Raw genomic sequence first — 16,259 nt, 5'->3', positions numbered from 1 at the left:
CTGTTCTGCCACAAAAAGTCCATCAGCAGGCTTTAGTCGGCCTGTTTCCCCTCACATGGGTCTCAGCCCTCCACCCCGGCACAAGCCTCAGATCCCAACACAGAGATTCCTTCTTCTGAACCCAGCTGTCTTTTAAAGGCAGCTAGGTGTTGCCAAACCCCGGACCGGCACTTAAAATCCAGTCCAGTGTTTGACCCCACCTGGCTGCAAGTCAGCGCAGCAGCACACGCTGGGAGGAAAATACCAGTTTTCCCAGACAACTCCCTTTACTGTGTCACAATATATATCACTGTAGAGCCTTCAGTTAAATTTTTGTACCTAGCTCTTTAGGATTTAGATCCCCTGGTGATGGAGCTGGACGGTGGACGTTGTTTGTGATCTTCCATCTAACAGTGTCTCCGCCTTTGAGGTTTCCGTTTCGTACTAGCGGAGTGTTCAAGTAGTCAGACGACATCAGACTTTGGCGCAGCATGTAGTGGTCCTCTTTAAATCCTACAGCGCGACCTGCGGACGACATAATACTGATTAGTTCTGCTGTCATGGATGGATTCAATCATTCTCCTATATATTACCTACACTTCTGCTACCACATAGCAAATAGAAAAGTGCTGCTCTCACCTGCTGTGAGCACGGAACACCGCACCTGGATGCGGATGACTTGAAGTCCAAATGAAAGGCAAAATCCAGCTCAATCTCGCAGAGGTAAAAACCGGTACTTTATTGAAGCGGTATAGAAATACATCCAGGAAAAACAATCATGAGTAAGGGCTTCCATTTTTTGGTACCCGAAACGCGTAGACTAAGATTGTTTTTCCTGGTTGTATTTCTATACCGCTTCAATAAAGTAGCGGTTTTTACCTCTGCGAGATTGAGCTGGATTTTGTCTTTCATTCGGACTCCACTTATGCTAGTATGGAGCATACACTGTATATACTTTCATTCCCTTATTCTCTAATATCCTTTTTTTTTGCCAGAGTTCAGGAACAGGAACGATCCAATAACAGAGATGGAAAGCTGAACCTACACTATAATAAAGAATACCATACTGACTCCACTATAATATATCTGTCCTCCTGCCATGTATCATGTGAAGGGGTAATTACAATTCCTGCATCGGTTATATAGGACATTAATACATTACATTACAAATATTTGTGGCGTATAGCAGAATTGATGTGAATCGGGCGGATTAGGTGGCCCAAAGGGGCTGTTTCTGAAGCTTCGGCCCCACGACAAAAACAAAGTATACTAAAAGGCAGACCTGAGGCCTGTGTTGCCAATTCCCAGCGCGGGCAGTCACTATGACATTATCTCACCGCCAACATCCCAACGCAGGCAGATGCAATGAGATCCTTGTCTGCGCTGCTCTAGGGCCTCATAGGGCTCAGGTCTAGAGGCTTGTTGCCTATGAGAGTGAACGGCGGGGAGGGAAGTCATGGGCTCCCGTACCCCGCCATGGTACTCCAACGCAAGGCACTGGGCAGCACATATGGGGCACAAGCCCTGGATGTTTGCCCAGGAATATTGATGGTCGCCCCGGGCCCCTCAGCAGCATCAGGCCCAGGGCGGCCGACCCAAAAATCCCTATTGTAATCCTCCTTTGTGTACAATATACATACATACATATATACATATAAATATCGCCCATTACCTCGTCCACAGCAGGGCAACAGAGCCAGACACGCCTGCAAAAAAAAACAAGTCATGATTCATTTCTGAAATACAGGGACAATGAAGTGACCAGGGCACAAACCTGGTAACATACAGTTTCCATATACATGACCCTAACCCAGAGTTATATCGGTGCACAAATGAGTCAAAAGCAAGTTCATCTCTGCTACAACTGCAGTGCAGTATGGTGTAGCATTCATGTAAACTGAACTGATTTCAGGACTATTAAATCCAACCCTTACATCTTCTAAGGCAGGGATCAGCAACCTCCAGCATTCCAGCTACTCAGAAACTACAACTCCCAGAATGCTTTATTCATTTCTGTGGGATTTAGAAGAACAACTGAGCAATTTTCTCGCTCCCATCAGTAGCAATGACTCTTCTTGTCTGCAAAACGGACAGGAATAGGACACGTTCTCTAATTTGCGGAACAGCCACACGGATGTGGAGGGCACACAGATGACATCAATTTTGGGGGGTTTCAGAGATGGCCACACAGTGCATCATTAGTCCCCGCTCCTGTAATGTGCACCACTCTTGTTTACGACATGGAACATGGATATAGGCAGCCACCACGTGACCCGATGTCTGGGGGCCACACAGAATGCCATTATATCAGAAGCAAATGGAGGTACAGTATGACCCCACATGCTTGGAGTTTCTAGAAAGAGGTCATGAGCCGCAGGATTACAACGGGCAAAGCAGATGCATTCTAGTTACAAGTATACCGCCCTGTTCTTACCTTACAGCAGGCACAGTATTTCCAGCAGAGCAGCAATAGGAGGCCGAGGAGCAGCATCAGGAAGATGAGAAGAGGAATGAGCCATAAAAAGGCACCGGGAGGACACTCTAAAGATACAGAAAGGAAACGGTGCTGTGAACGTGAAATGATGAGGGTGATACCAGGAGCAGGGATTAAACATAAATCAGTATTTTCATTATTTATGTAGATACCTAAAATACTATCATGAACCTAGATGAGGAGTGTGGGCAGATGAGGAAACAGCAAGTGATCAAGGAGCACCGATAGTGTTTCCACCTTAAAAGGGGTTGTATCTGAACACTTTTGTAATTGCATGTAATTACAAATTCATTATAGCTACTGAGTTATTCACTGAAATCTATCTGTAGAGCGCCACCTGCTGTTTGCTTTTTTCTTACTTCTCTGTCCTGCTCACTAAGATGGAAGCACATGCTCAGCTCCATCCTTCAACTGGCACCATCTGCCGCAGACAGGGCACACCCTCTGAGAAAGTGCACGCCCTCTGAGCTGCCAGCATCAAATAAATTTAGCAGAGCAATGAATGGGGAGATCTCTGGATCCATGTGAGGTACAGGGCTGGTTCTAAGTTTTGTTAAAAAGAAATTGTCATTTACTAGATGACGTATGATTTTTCATTTTTTACATTACTCATTAAAGCTGGTCATACACTAGAGATTATTGACAACTGAAACACCCAATTTAGACCATTTTCGCCATCACTGCAGGTGAATGTGACAGATTCTATTTCTGACTTATGCAGATATCTGTTGAATCTGCTGTGTTGGCCTGTAGTTGTAAAGTCGTACATATCGAATGACAGCTCTATATTTTATCAATGGAAGCTCAGACCAGCGCAGTGAGATCGGTGAATCGCTGTTTCACCTTATGGCACTGTCCTCCAAAACGACAACCTTCAAAGGCCAACTGTAAGTGGACATCATACAAAACACGGCCAGCTGAAATGCCTAATGTATAGACAGCTTTAAGACTGCAAAGTTGTGAACAAGCATTTAAAATAAGGTTTTCCTGCCATACAAAGTGATATTACTAGGATATGCAATAAGGGAATGTGAAGAGACTGACCTGGACTATGCATCCATAAAGCTACTACCAGCCATGTACTAGGGATTGGCCAGGGTGAAGAGCCTGACCTGGACTATCCACCCATAAAGCTACTGCCAGCCATGCACTAGGGATTGGCCAGGGTGAAGAGCCTGACCTGGACTATCCATCCATAAAGCTACTACCAGCCATGCACTAGGGATTGGCCAGGGTGAAGAGCCTGACCTGGACTATCCATCCATAAAGCTACTACCAGCCACGCACTAGGGATTGGCCAGGGTGAAGAGCCTGACCTGGACTATCCATCCATAAAGCTACTACCAGCCATGCACTAGGGATTGGCCAGGGTGAAGAGCCTGACCTGGACTATCCATCCACAAAGCTACTACCAGCCACGCACTAGGGATTGGCCAGGGTGAAGAGCCTGACCTGGACTATCCATCCATAAAGCTACTACCAGCCATGCACTAGGGATTGGCCAGGGTGAAGAGCCTGACCTGGACTATCCACCCATAAAGCTACCATCAGATGAGGTAATGTCCCTGCTTCTACTGTACCCACATATTTATTCCCTCAAGCCCCTAAGTCATAACCAATCATAGCCTTGTCACCAAGGTAAAGAAATAAGAATATCCAGCACTGTCATTAGGCAAACTTTTAACCAATAGAATAAAGGTTGCCCAAGTGTTGGCAACCCCAATCAAATCCATGTTGCGATCCCAGTCAATCAGCCCGGAGATGGCAACACTAAAACTGGCGGGATATATTCCCGCCAAAACTATCAAGAGAACTGACATAGGGGTGACCCTAATCCCATGTGGATCCCTCCTTAACGTCCGAAATGCTACCAATCCATCCATAAAGCTACCACCAGCCACGCACTAGAGATAAGAGAGGGTGAACAGCCTGACCTGGACCACCAGCCATCCATAAAGCTACCACCAGCCACACACTAGGGATTGGTGAGGGTCCATTGGTCACGCCACACTCATGAATGCACAGCCTGGTGGTAGCCCATAACTTATTATGGTGCGAAAATCCCTTTGAAGGCCCACGAAAACTAATCCCATCATCTTCTACACTTGTACAGGGTACTGTACAGAGACTTTAATTTTAGTGTCTTTAGAAGCTATTCTGATTAGGCTAGTTTCACATTTACGGCTGTCCTTTCTAGCAGGCTGTTCCGGCATAGGACAGCCTGCCAGAGTTTTCAGGATCCGGCATGGCTGGATACTGCCACCTGCCCGCTGGTCCCCATTGACTATAATCGACTCCGGCAGAGATCTGGTCGTTACGCAGAAATATGCTGGGAATCGGTCGAATAAAAACCTCTCCACGCTATGGTTGATTCCTGGCATTCTCTGCCGAAACAGCTTGCCGGAGAGGATAGCCGCAGGTGTGAAACTAGCCTTAGTGACCTGCTGATTCCCTCCTGTGATATACAGTATCAGCATTGTACTGCTCCCGATTCACTAATAATTTGTACTTCTGCTGATTATCACCCAAACAAATTCATCTTCTGCTCTCAGGAATAATGAATGCATTTTAGTCACAATGGGGGAGATTTATCAAAACTAGTGTAAAGGAAAACTGATAGCAACCAATCAAATTCCACCTTTCATTTTCCAAAGGAGCTGTGAAAAATGAAAGGTAGAATCTGATTGGTTGTTATGGGCAACCAAGCCAGTTTTCCTTTATACCAGTTTTGATAAATCTCCATCAATACAGGTTGTCAGTAATTATTATTATTATTTGACTTCTTGTAGTCGGAGGAACATAGGTGCAACTAATGCATCCCAATACCTGACGGCTGCCATACAGCCTGAATAGCAATCATTTTAGGTTTAGGTCATATATAGTGGGGGATTATATAATCATTTTAGGTTTAGGGGTCATATATACCCTCAGTATGAAAGCAGAAAGTAAGAGCCCGGATACAGGCTGTTATGTGCATCTCACCCTTTTTCTTCTGGACCAGCACGGTGTAGTTTGACGACATAGAGGTCATTTCTTCCACGGTGTAATGATAGGTGCAGTCATCATCTTCATCTCGGAATGAGCATTTCTCAGTTCTGTCATCAGCTGGCATGGAGACACGGCAGTCAGTAAATGTGACCATAGGAAAAGCCTAAGCAGACCTACCAGGAGTCCTAGGAGTCCAGCTCCGGTATCAGATGGTTAAACGATAGAAATATGTAAATTCGGTAATTTACCTTTGATGAGTTCATCCACCATCTTTATCTTAAATTCACAGTTTTCACATTTTTTGCCCTTCTTCTCTCCACTGCCCCATGCCTGGCATTGTACACATGTTCTCACATCCTCACAGGCTCCCAACAGTCTCTATTTGGACATGGAACGAAAAACATCGAAACATCACAAGACCAAAAACTCCAAAATAATTCCATATAGTTTTTAAACGTATGTGCCTATAGTTAAATCTAGCCCTGATTACCTGGCATGGGAAAAATATATTGGATTGGTGCGAGCTTACTATTGAAAATGCAACTGTTAATTTGTACCAGGAAAATGGCGTGCATGCTTTGCCTTAGGCCTCATTCACATCTCCTTTTTGAGATCCGTCAGGCTGTTTCGGCACACAGCCGCTTGCTGGATCTCATCGATCAGGCGTTGCTCTACTTCACTGCCAGATCCCCATTGACTGCAATGAGGTACGGTGTTGATCTGTCCGATTTCCGACATATATGTCGGGTTTTGGCCAGAAAAAAAACGGTTGCATGCAACCGGTTTTTGTCCAGCCGACAGCTGGAATTTCTGCCAGATTTACAAACAAAACAAATTTTATGCCTCACTCGACAAGGAGATGGGGCTTCATAGAAAAGGGGGTATGGCTTACATACACCTCCATGCCTCAAAAAATGCACCAAAATTTTGCCGCATTTTTTTCAGTACAACTAAGCCAACTTATAGGTGGTGTAAATTAAGTATACAAAATATTTTTGGTGCATAAGCAAAATTCGGGCACACAAACATTTTTGGGCAGAATTCTATCATAAATTGGACCGAATTCTATCGTAAATCTAGCGCAGGATTTTACAATACTTGAAATTTACAAAGCTCCATGCACCAGAATAGTAAATTTGTCTAATGTTAAGACTGTGATTTGTATTTTTAGACTGTGCAGAGTGCAAAACTATTAGTAAATCTTGGACATTTTTGGCTTGTACCCCATCAGTTTTTAAAAGTTTCCTGAACAAGGGGAGTCGTAAAATGCGCCATTCTTTATTTTCTGTCACAAAATTTACACATTCCTGTATGTGCCCGGAAGGGAGAGTAAGGACTTAAAAAGGCCTAATGGGCTGTGCCAGTTTTATTATGCCGGCTGCAGCATTTTCTTAGTTGACTCCTATTCTTGCCACAAGCATGATCTTTACATTGGCGGCATACACACCAGGGAGCTGCTAAATTCACAGAGCCCGTCTGTAAACTGGAACTTGGAGTCACACTGGCAACGTCCACAAATGCATTTCCCTCGGTTATTGCACAAGCCCTGTAGAGAAAGAAATTACGTCAGCCTCACCCGCAGTTATCATGTAGAGATGCAAAAATTGTATGGCCTTGTAATAAAAAAAAACTGAGAAATGTTCTGCAATCTACCATTGTAAATCTAAGCATAGGACATTGTGGGAACAGACTCACCCCATTTCTATCCAGGCAGGTTTGATTGCTGGTTGGACATTCACATCCAGCCCCTTCCCATCCAGGTTGACACGCACAGCCTCCCATGTAACAGTGGCCTCTATCTGAAATTACAAAGAAGGACACAGGTGGCGATGAGTACAGCAGCCTCCCCTAGAAACCAGGGTCATTTGTGTAAATAATATATAATGTTTATATCCTGCTTTAACTAAGCCTCCAGCTATCATTTGTGATCAATGCCCCTTAATTATAATGAGATGTCTCTGCTGACTCTTCCCCTGTCTACACAGAAAAGCTAAAGTGAGCTGCCGAAACAGGAAATATCAGCTATGGTTTATGCAACATTGTAAAAATATTTATGACATATTTTAGGGGTATTTTATATGGGGACTCACATACAAATAGCATACGACACCTAAATAAATAAAAAAGTTTATAATAAAAATCTGATTTAAATATGTAAAATGGCAACAGTAATTAGGTTACTTAACAATCAACATAACATCAAACCATATCTCATTTTTAGCCACGTGTCTATAAGGCTGGCCATACACATAAGGTCGCTATTTTGTCGGTCAGCAGCTATGTCCCTCTGTCCCCTTCACCCAAGTGTGCATGTGTTCTCAATTGGGAAAGGGGAGTAAGCAGCTACTAGACTTCTCTGATGGTGTCTTTTCTCCCAAGAACAAAAGGGGTGGGTCATCTTGAAATCCAACAACCCAATCTTCTCTTTCCTGACATCTGCCATCGGAGATAGTTGGGAGGCCCCATACACATTTAGTGGTCGTCCAAAGTCACCGAAATGGGCAGGTTCGGCCAACATAATTCTAATGTGTAGGACCGGGCTAAGAGAACTTGTATGATGTTCTATCATATGATTTGCTAACAGGCAGCAAATGCTGACTGCCTCACCCTCCTCTTACCATTGCACATGAAGCCACCTGTGCGTGGGCACTCGAAATTGTTGAACTGGCAGAAGTCTCCTTGATATTGGTGGTTTGGGGACTCGCCGTAACATTGACAGACTCCACAAAGACATTCTCCTCTTCCTGAGCAGATCTCTGTTTGATTGGGGGCAATGCATGACTGGCTGTCTATGGCTTGCAGAGATGAACAGTTACAGAATTCTCCTCTCCTGTAACAAATATAGGATCATAGATACATAGCATTCGTCTTCCCAAAAACTGTTTTACAAAATATAACTTACTACCAAGATGGCAAAAAAAAAACAACATAGTGTGTGACGCCTGTAAGTAGGGACAGATGCGGATAGTGACCCCTGACCTAGAACCCAGCCCTCTTTCCCTACCTACTTGCAGTATCAGCAAGATTGCAACTGGTCGACAGTCCCTATACTACTAACGTGCAGAGACAGACAAACACCAAGAGACAAAAACAACACACAGGGAAAGTCGTACGAAAATGGGACAGAACCATGCGGAGAACGCCGCACAAAAATGAGAGACCGAGAATAGTCAAAAGAGAAGCCGAGAACAAATATCAGACGGGATGCACAGTGCAAATCACTTGAGACAGAGACTTGTCCAAAGACATTCCGAGGTCAAAAGCACAAATGAATCCAAGAACCAGGAACCTAGCTAGTGAACCCAAACAAGACTATTACTGGCACTGGTATATGGCCAGTAAGGGTTTAAATAGAGCACAGAGTCCCTGGATCAGAACCTGATAGGTCATGGCTCGGCACCTCATTAGTCCTAACACTAGCACATAGGAATAGAGAAGCTGAGCAATCAGCACACTGCTAATCTCCCCCAGCACACGCCTGATGCTGGAGATCTCCACGCTGGAGCCCGACAAGTAAGTTTGTGACATAGTGTATTCTAATACCTAATACCAAGGTCCCCAGCCATCGGACATAGAAACATCTGCAGCTACATAGAGGGCAAGACTTTGGACTCACCAGGGTTCTCTGCATTCGCAACGTCCACAGGCAAAGTGGCCATTCCTGTTGCATTTTGGGGAGTTCATTTCTTTTTGCTATAGACAAAGGAAAGCAAAAGGTGAAAAAGCTTAGGTTCCAATGTATTATATTATACAGCCAAGACAAGCTCTATTGAAGTGCCTTCGGAACAGGGATTTGGCACCCACATTCTTGTGATCATGGGGTCCGGGCAATCATGTATTCATCGTCTCTCCAGTTAATAGGTGATTAATGTTGTGGGACAACCCCTTTAGGCCGCCTACACTTACCAGCTCACAGGGGCACAAGTCACACATGACTGAGGCTTCAATTTCCAGTCCATTTGTGAAGGTAGATGGTTTAAGGAGGATGTTGCCAGACTGGTCTTGAGGGGGCAGGTCACAAACTTTTTGATTGCCAACTTTCTCTAGAGCATTTACTTTTACCTTAAATGTCCCCTAAAAAAAAGGAACTGGAGTAAACCCTTATGCCATCTCCCTCTTCCTTATCGTAATAATTTTGAATAAACATATCAGAATATTACCCCCACTTGTGACACTCACCACTTCACCACGGGTCACCTGGAAAGATCCGGCCTCTGTCAATTTAGCCGACTCTGATGAGACTAAAACTTTCATGGAACGAGGTGTGTTATCATCTCTGATATCCATCCTTGAGCGGATTTGCTAAAAGTAAAGTATAATGAGTTAGCATACATATTTCAATAATGAAATCAGGTTGACCAAAAAGGGCAACTAAGGCAAAATGTGATTTTTTTTTTACAGGTCATGAACAAGTATGGTGATGTTTTTGGAAGAAAAGTGTATGATGCCTCAGGGGTTAGCACTGTTGTCTTACAGCGCTGGGGTTATGGATTCCATCTAACCAAGGGCGACATCTGTAGTTCTTCTGAGTAGATTAATTTAGAATTTAAAGGGGTTGACCCATGAAAAATATTCTACATTTTATCAAACCAGCACCTGGATCTGAATATTTTTGTAATTTCATGCAATTAAAAATGTTGTATAGCCACCGAGTTCTTCACTGAAATCTATCTGTATAGCGCCACCTGTTGTTTGCTCTTTTTCTAATTTCTTTGTCCTGCTCACTAAGATGGAAGCACATGCTCAGTTCCATCTTTCAACTGCACCGCCCCCTTAAGAAAGGACACATGCCCTGAGTTGCCAGCCTGAAATAAAACGAGTAGAGCAATTGGAGCAATGAATGGGCAAATCTCTGGATCCCTGTGAGGTACAGGGCTGGTTCTAAGTTTTTTTGGAAAGAGATTGTCATGTACTATACGATATTGGAGTTTTATTTTTTTAATTAATCATGGGATAACCCCTTTAAGTTGTGGGCCTGAATGGGCACTCTGAGCAATGGCAGTCTCTGGCGGAATATAAAAGGAATACTAGACCCTTTCCTAATCTCACACAATCAGGGACTGAACCTTAAAGGGGTTTTCCGGGCTCCTGATATTGATGATCTATCCTCAGGATAGATCATTAAAATCCGATCTGTGAGGGTCCGACATCTCGCACCCTCACTAGCCAGCTGTTCACTGCAGCCTCCAGCGTTGTAACTAGCACTGTGAATGGAACAGGAAGCACAGCGCCATTCAAAGTGTAGTGGTCAGGCATAGTTACTGCAGCTCAGGTCCTATTCTTTTCAATGGGAGCTGAGGTGCAGTAACCCAACACGGCCACTATCCTTTGAACGGCGCTGTGCTTCCTGTTCCATTCACAGTGCTAATTCCAATGCTGGAGGCTGCAGTGAACAGCTGATCGGTGGGTGTGCGGGGAGTCGGACCCTCACAGGTCAGGAGCTAACATATTCTTGTACTGCCATAAGAATATACTGCAGGTTGTCCAGAATTACATGTGTAATGAATTCTTGTACCTTAAAAGCCTCTTCCAGGAGCTGCACAATGTTAGATGAGTCCTCCTGCAGTTCTCCAATTTCAGACACCTTGAAGTACTTGCTTAATTTCTGTGAAGATAAATTGTTAATTATCCTGGAGCATGATATTCAGCCTGGCGCACCATTCACTAGAGTATGGAGAGACACGGTGGATCTACAAACCCTTTACCTGAGCATTGCAGCTTCCATGCTTTTCCTATCTTTGTATAGAATTTAATGTAACATTACAGGTATGTTCACGTGTGACAGATTTGTTGCAGTAATTTTCGTGACTGTCCTACCTGTCTGAATGGGCATTGCAGAAATCAACGTGCTTGGCACCAAAACAACCCCATTCAGATAAATGGAACAATGGGGGACATTGCTGCAACAATCTAGGGAATGTACCCGATTAATAAGATAATAAAAACAATACAAAAACAATATACCGTATGTGTTCTGGTAGTTTAATGGATTTACAAGAAATGTGTAAAAAAAGATTAAAGGCCGTGGACACCTTCAGGGCATTTTTTGTTATGATTGCCTTTTACTCATTCTGAGCTAAAAATCTTTTTTTCTTTCCATTTGGTCTTTATTAAAAATTTTCAACTGTTTTTGGGATACAGGAGTTAAAAATCAGTATGTTTGCAGAGTATCACTTCTCAGTCCCATCAGCTGATGACTCATGTGAAGCTTTATTTCTGATCTGTTGACCTCATAAACACTTATTTAGGCTATATTCTTCAGTTTGCTAAGAGTTCAGCTATAATGAGTGTTTATGACGTCAAAAGATAAGGCTTCACATGAGCCATCAGCTGACAGGACTGAGAAGTGGTATTCTGCAAACAGACTGATTTTTAACCCCTGTAACACAAAACCAGCTGAAATTATTTTATAAAGACCAACTGAAAAAAATAATTTTCAGCTCAAAATGAGTAAAACACAATAAAAAAAAATCCTCTGAAGCTGTCCATAGCCTTTAAGTCTTGATTGGTTACTATCAACTAATGTTCCTAAAATAGATATGTTAAAGATGTATTTCCATCTTATAATTTGATGATGTATTGTTAATACACTAGGATATGCTATCACTTTATTATTGGTGGAGGTCTGCCCTGTGGGACCTGCACTGATCCTGAGAATAAAGGGGGCACAGGGCTGGTGTATTGCTGTGTCCCCTTCAATGTATTTCTCCTGCACGATCCCAATGCTACCTTATGTGAGAGCAGCATAGGGTAGAGAGGAAGACCCGATCCTTTGGTAGGATAACCCTTTTCCACATAACTTTGTTGGAGTACATGGACATCACAACGGGTGATCCACTCCCTAAGTTAGTACATATGGAGAATTACAAGAGGCTTTTGTTCTGGTCTCGACAAAACCAAGTGTGGCTTTTCCCAGTGATAACAGCGGACAAAAAAAGCCGTCTATGAAGTAAAACTCCTTCAACTCAGATTTTGGGGATCATAGTGGTCTAGGATAGATTGTGTGTTAATCCCTATAAACATGGATGAGTTGAAAAATGGGCCGCTCATGGATAGAGTCATCTGGATTAGTTTTTTGGAAATAGCAAAGAACATGCTGAGATTTTCTCTAAATATACCCATTCCATTGGGTAGATTGCTGTTCAGTCCGGGTGCTGTCCGTTCTAAACTTGGAAAACACCTGGGCATAAACATTGCCCGTCCAAGAGCGCCCTAAAAGACATGGTAGGCATCTTGTGATGGATACACAAAGAAACTTCACAGTGAAGTGGGATCAATGGAACCAGTGACCTAATGAAAGTCTGTGAAGTACAACATAGATTTTGGACCCACAGGAGAAACGTCTTGACTCCCATCACTTATCACCAAAAACAAGAGTCTCCTCCAATTTTTCATTTATCACTTACATCATAGTAGCTGTAGGAATGGTTGGTGACGGCAAAGATCGGAATTACGTTATTCTTAGCGAGAAGTCGCACAAGAGTCGGAATCGATGGGTAATCTTGAAGGGTGTCGTAGGTGTAAAGTCCAGATTGATCCAGATGGCATTGCTCATCGTTTCTGGGCATGATCCCATCTAGCACGTTCACTCCGTCGGCCTCATAGTGAAATGCTGATTCCGTGGAGAACACCAGGATGTGAGTGCTTCCTTGTCTCCACCCGATTTGGTTCTACATAAATTAAAATAAAAATCCACATCATATATCATGCATGCCCATATCATCAGGGTGCTCTAGACCGGAAAACAAGAACTGTCATATGGGCAGCTATGGCATCTATGATGATCCTCACGAATGTCATAATGTCCATATAGCAGTTGGGCACAGTTGTCTAAAGTAACACGTAGGGGGCGCACCACGGACAGTTTCTTTATGCCGGACCAGTCTTTTCATAGTAGAGTATCTGAATACTAACAAACTTGCTATTGATTATATTACCACTGCTACTCAATCCTACATCTTTTTGCACTGTGATATTCAGCACCCATAGGGTTACCCCTTAGGTTATACTGAAGTTTATACACAGCTGATTCACATTTGTATGACCACTTCCTACTTTCAACATTGGCAGCCTGTAGCTCATGAAGGAACTCACTTGTCTGCACACATATCCCTCGTTGCTGTCATGGGTAAAAGGGGCGATTTATGAGCGTTGCAAAAAAGATGATTATTGGCTTTTGGGTCGAGGGTGGCAGTATTTCTGAACCTGCACAGTGTGACCTGTGGTGAAAGTGTATGATAAGTGGACAAATGGCGCCATTGTGAATGAGCAGTGTGCAAACTGCGAAGCACCACGTGCCATTGATGTGAGAGGTGAACGTGGGCTACAAAGATGCGCAAGGGTGGACAGACACGCTACAGTGGAGCAGGTCGCCTCCAAAATGAAACAGGGGACAACCAGCCATGTGTCTAACACAACAGTTCCGCGAACCCTACTGAGTAGGGGACTCCGAAACAGACGGATGGTCACTGCACCTCTGCTAATGAAGAAAAGGCTTTAATTTTCACAGCAGTAACGGAATTGGACCTCCACTGACTGGCAAAGAGTTGCCTTCTACGATAAGTCACGTTTTCTGCCTCATCAAGCAGATGGACATTGGCGTGTCATGCGAGAAACACCCTGCAACCATTGCTGGAAGAACACAAGCTGGTGGTGGCAGCGTTATGGTCAGGGGAATGTTTTAGTGGCATTGTGGGCTCACTCATCCATGTGGAAGGTTCTATCAACCCTTTGGGTATGAATCCATCCTTGCAGATCTCCTACACCTATACATGCTGATTTCCTTCCTTGAGGGGGATGGGATCTTCCAGCAAGAGAATGCAACGTGTCATACTTATATCTCCGACATTGGTTGGAAGAGCATGACTAAGACACCCAAGTACTACCCTGGCCTCCTAATTACCCAGACTTTAACCCAATGGAGCATCTGTGGAATCACCTTGATTATCATGTTGGCTCTATGGATCCTCCCCAAATACCCGCCAGCAGCTGTGGGATGCACTGCAGTCAGCATACCTGTGTCCACCTATCAGGACCTTACTGAGTCACTCCCAGCCCGTCTAGCTGCTGTCTGTGCTGCACATGGCGGTTACTCTGGATATTAGCTGGTGGTCAGAATAATGTGACTTGACTTGTGTATATTGTGTACATATTAATTCATGTAAAAAAAATCCTCATTACCGTGCAAACAGCTGACTGGAGAATGGCATCAAACCCACCCTCAGGGGCATCTAAGTTTCCAGAGATTCTCTCTTTCTTCAACTCGTCTCGGAACTGATCAATGTTGTTTGTGAGTCGGATGACGTTCTTAAAAGAGAAAGGGGGCGTACTATCGGGCCATGGCTGCTTCAGTCTGAAAACAAGGCAGAGCAGAGAAACCTAGTCATACTTTGCACACATGCTCATTTATTTTAGGAATAAGCAATGAGCGTGTAATTTAATTACATTAAATACATTAAAACTAATGGGGTGGGATGTATTAGAACTGGCATTTCTTATGCTAGTGTTAATAGGGTTGTCCCATCTCAGTGTTTCATCTCGGCTATGAAAGACCGAGAAGGAACAACCCCTTTAACATACCTTCCAATCATCTCGGATCTGGCGGGACAGTCCCAGATTTTAGCGGCTGTCCTGGGGTACCAGAGAACGCACATACAGTTGAAGGCTGTTAGCTCCTTGCTTCACCATTGCAATGCGGTGTCATCTCTGAGCCTGCTGATCTGAGCAGAAGAGCGAATAGGCCAGAGGATCATCCCCCGACCTATGTGCTCTCCTGCCCAGCTCAGCAGGTGTGATGATGTCACTGCTTTACGTCTGCTGTTGGGGAGATCATGATGTTCTCCATTCATCTGGGGAACAGGGCTAGGCGAGTATTACTCTTTTATTTTATTAACACTACAGGGGCAGCACAACTGTAAGGGGGTCATAAAGGGGGAAGCATTATTGTAAGGGAGCAATATTATTACAAGGGGGGGCCTAAGGGGGCACCGAGGGGACATAACTGTGAGGGCATTCTTGGGCTCGCCTAACAGCCATGAAGCATAGTAGTTTCCAAGCTCCTGGGGCATAAGTGTAGATCCCATGATCCAAGTGGCCAAATATGGCCCAAATTGAATCCATAGGAGTAAAGTTAGTTAACTTAAAAGACTGTACTCTTTCCCAAAATGGCTGTATCAACGGGCAGTTCCACATATAATGATACAAATCCGCATCTGGGGCACCATATTTAAAGCAATTGGGAGTCTCATAAGCACCCATTCGAAATCCCCTTAACGGTGTGAGGAACGACATATGACTCAGGGTCAGTCTCATTTATAAAAATCTGGTAGATAGGAGAAATTTGTGAGCCTGTTCCATTGGCAAAAATATTGCTAGTGGAATGTCAGTTTTGTGTTTTCTGAAAAACCAACATTTCTAGTAATGGGTGTCCCCAGTTTCTCAAATAGCTTTTTCATATCTGCTTTTATGGTGCCCATCAGGGGTGCACCACCAATGAGGACAGGTGAGGCGATCGCCTCAGGCAGCAAATTCGGGCCGTTTCAGGTTAAAAGCGGGAGGCGCTTATGTAAGCCCACCCATCAATGGGCGGTAGCAGTCTGGGCTTAAAGGGGTTGTCTCACTTCAGCAAATGGCATTTATCATGTAGAGAAAGTTAATACAAGGCACTTATTAATGTATTGTTAATATCCATATTGCCTCCTTTGCTGGCTGGATTCCTTTTCCCATCACATTATACACTGCTTGTTTCCATGGTAACGACCACCCTGCAATCCATCAGCGGTGGCCGTGTTTGCACACT

At 44.0% G+C, this 16,259-nt stretch overlaps 1 protein-coding gene across 4 annotated transcripts in view; it reads right to left on the bottom strand.

The window, feature by feature from the left end:
- ITGB4 (integrin subunit beta 4) overlaps positions 1 to 16,259 on the bottom strand; it is a 65,374-nt gene that overhangs the window by 18,922 nt on the left and 30,193 nt on the right. For all 4 annotated transcript variants that reach the window (XM_040438794.1, XM_040438795.1, XM_040438796.1 and 1 more), the window contains exons 7-20: positions 14,642 to 14,813; positions 12,868 to 13,131; positions 10,977 to 11,066; positions 9,641 to 9,763; positions 9,368 to 9,535; positions 9,078 to 9,154; positions 8,080 to 8,291; positions 7,157 to 7,260; positions 6,909 to 7,007; positions 5,710 to 5,839; positions 5,456 to 5,578; positions 2,414 to 2,520; positions 1,652 to 1,685; positions 319 to 504 (exon numbers count right to left, since the gene is read on the bottom strand). In XM_040438794.1, coding sequence (XP_040294728.1) covers positions 319 to 504; positions 1,652 to 1,685; positions 2,414 to 2,520; positions 5,456 to 5,578; positions 5,710 to 5,839; positions 6,909 to 7,007; positions 7,157 to 7,260; positions 8,080 to 8,291; positions 9,078 to 9,154; positions 9,368 to 9,535; positions 9,641 to 9,763; positions 10,977 to 11,066; positions 12,868 to 13,131; positions 14,642 to 14,813 — 1,889 coding nt within the window. The remainder of the gene's footprint in view (positions 1 to 318; positions 505 to 1,651; positions 1,686 to 2,413; positions 2,521 to 5,455; positions 5,579 to 5,709; positions 5,840 to 6,908; positions 7,008 to 7,156; positions 7,261 to 8,079; positions 8,292 to 9,077; positions 9,155 to 9,367; positions 9,536 to 9,640; positions 9,764 to 10,976; positions 11,067 to 12,867; positions 13,132 to 14,641; positions 14,814 to 16,259) is intronic.

This window comes from Bufo bufo, chromosome 6 (assembly GCF_905171765.1).
Source record: "Bufo bufo chromosome 6, aBufBuf1.1, whole genome shotgun sequence".
In the NCBI taxonomy this organism is placed as follows: domain Eukaryota; kingdom Metazoa; phylum Chordata; class Amphibia; order Anura; family Bufonidae; genus Bufo; species Bufo bufo.
The sequence above is the reverse complement of the archived record's forward strand: the minus strand, read 5'-3'. Positions and strand labels throughout refer to the sequence as shown.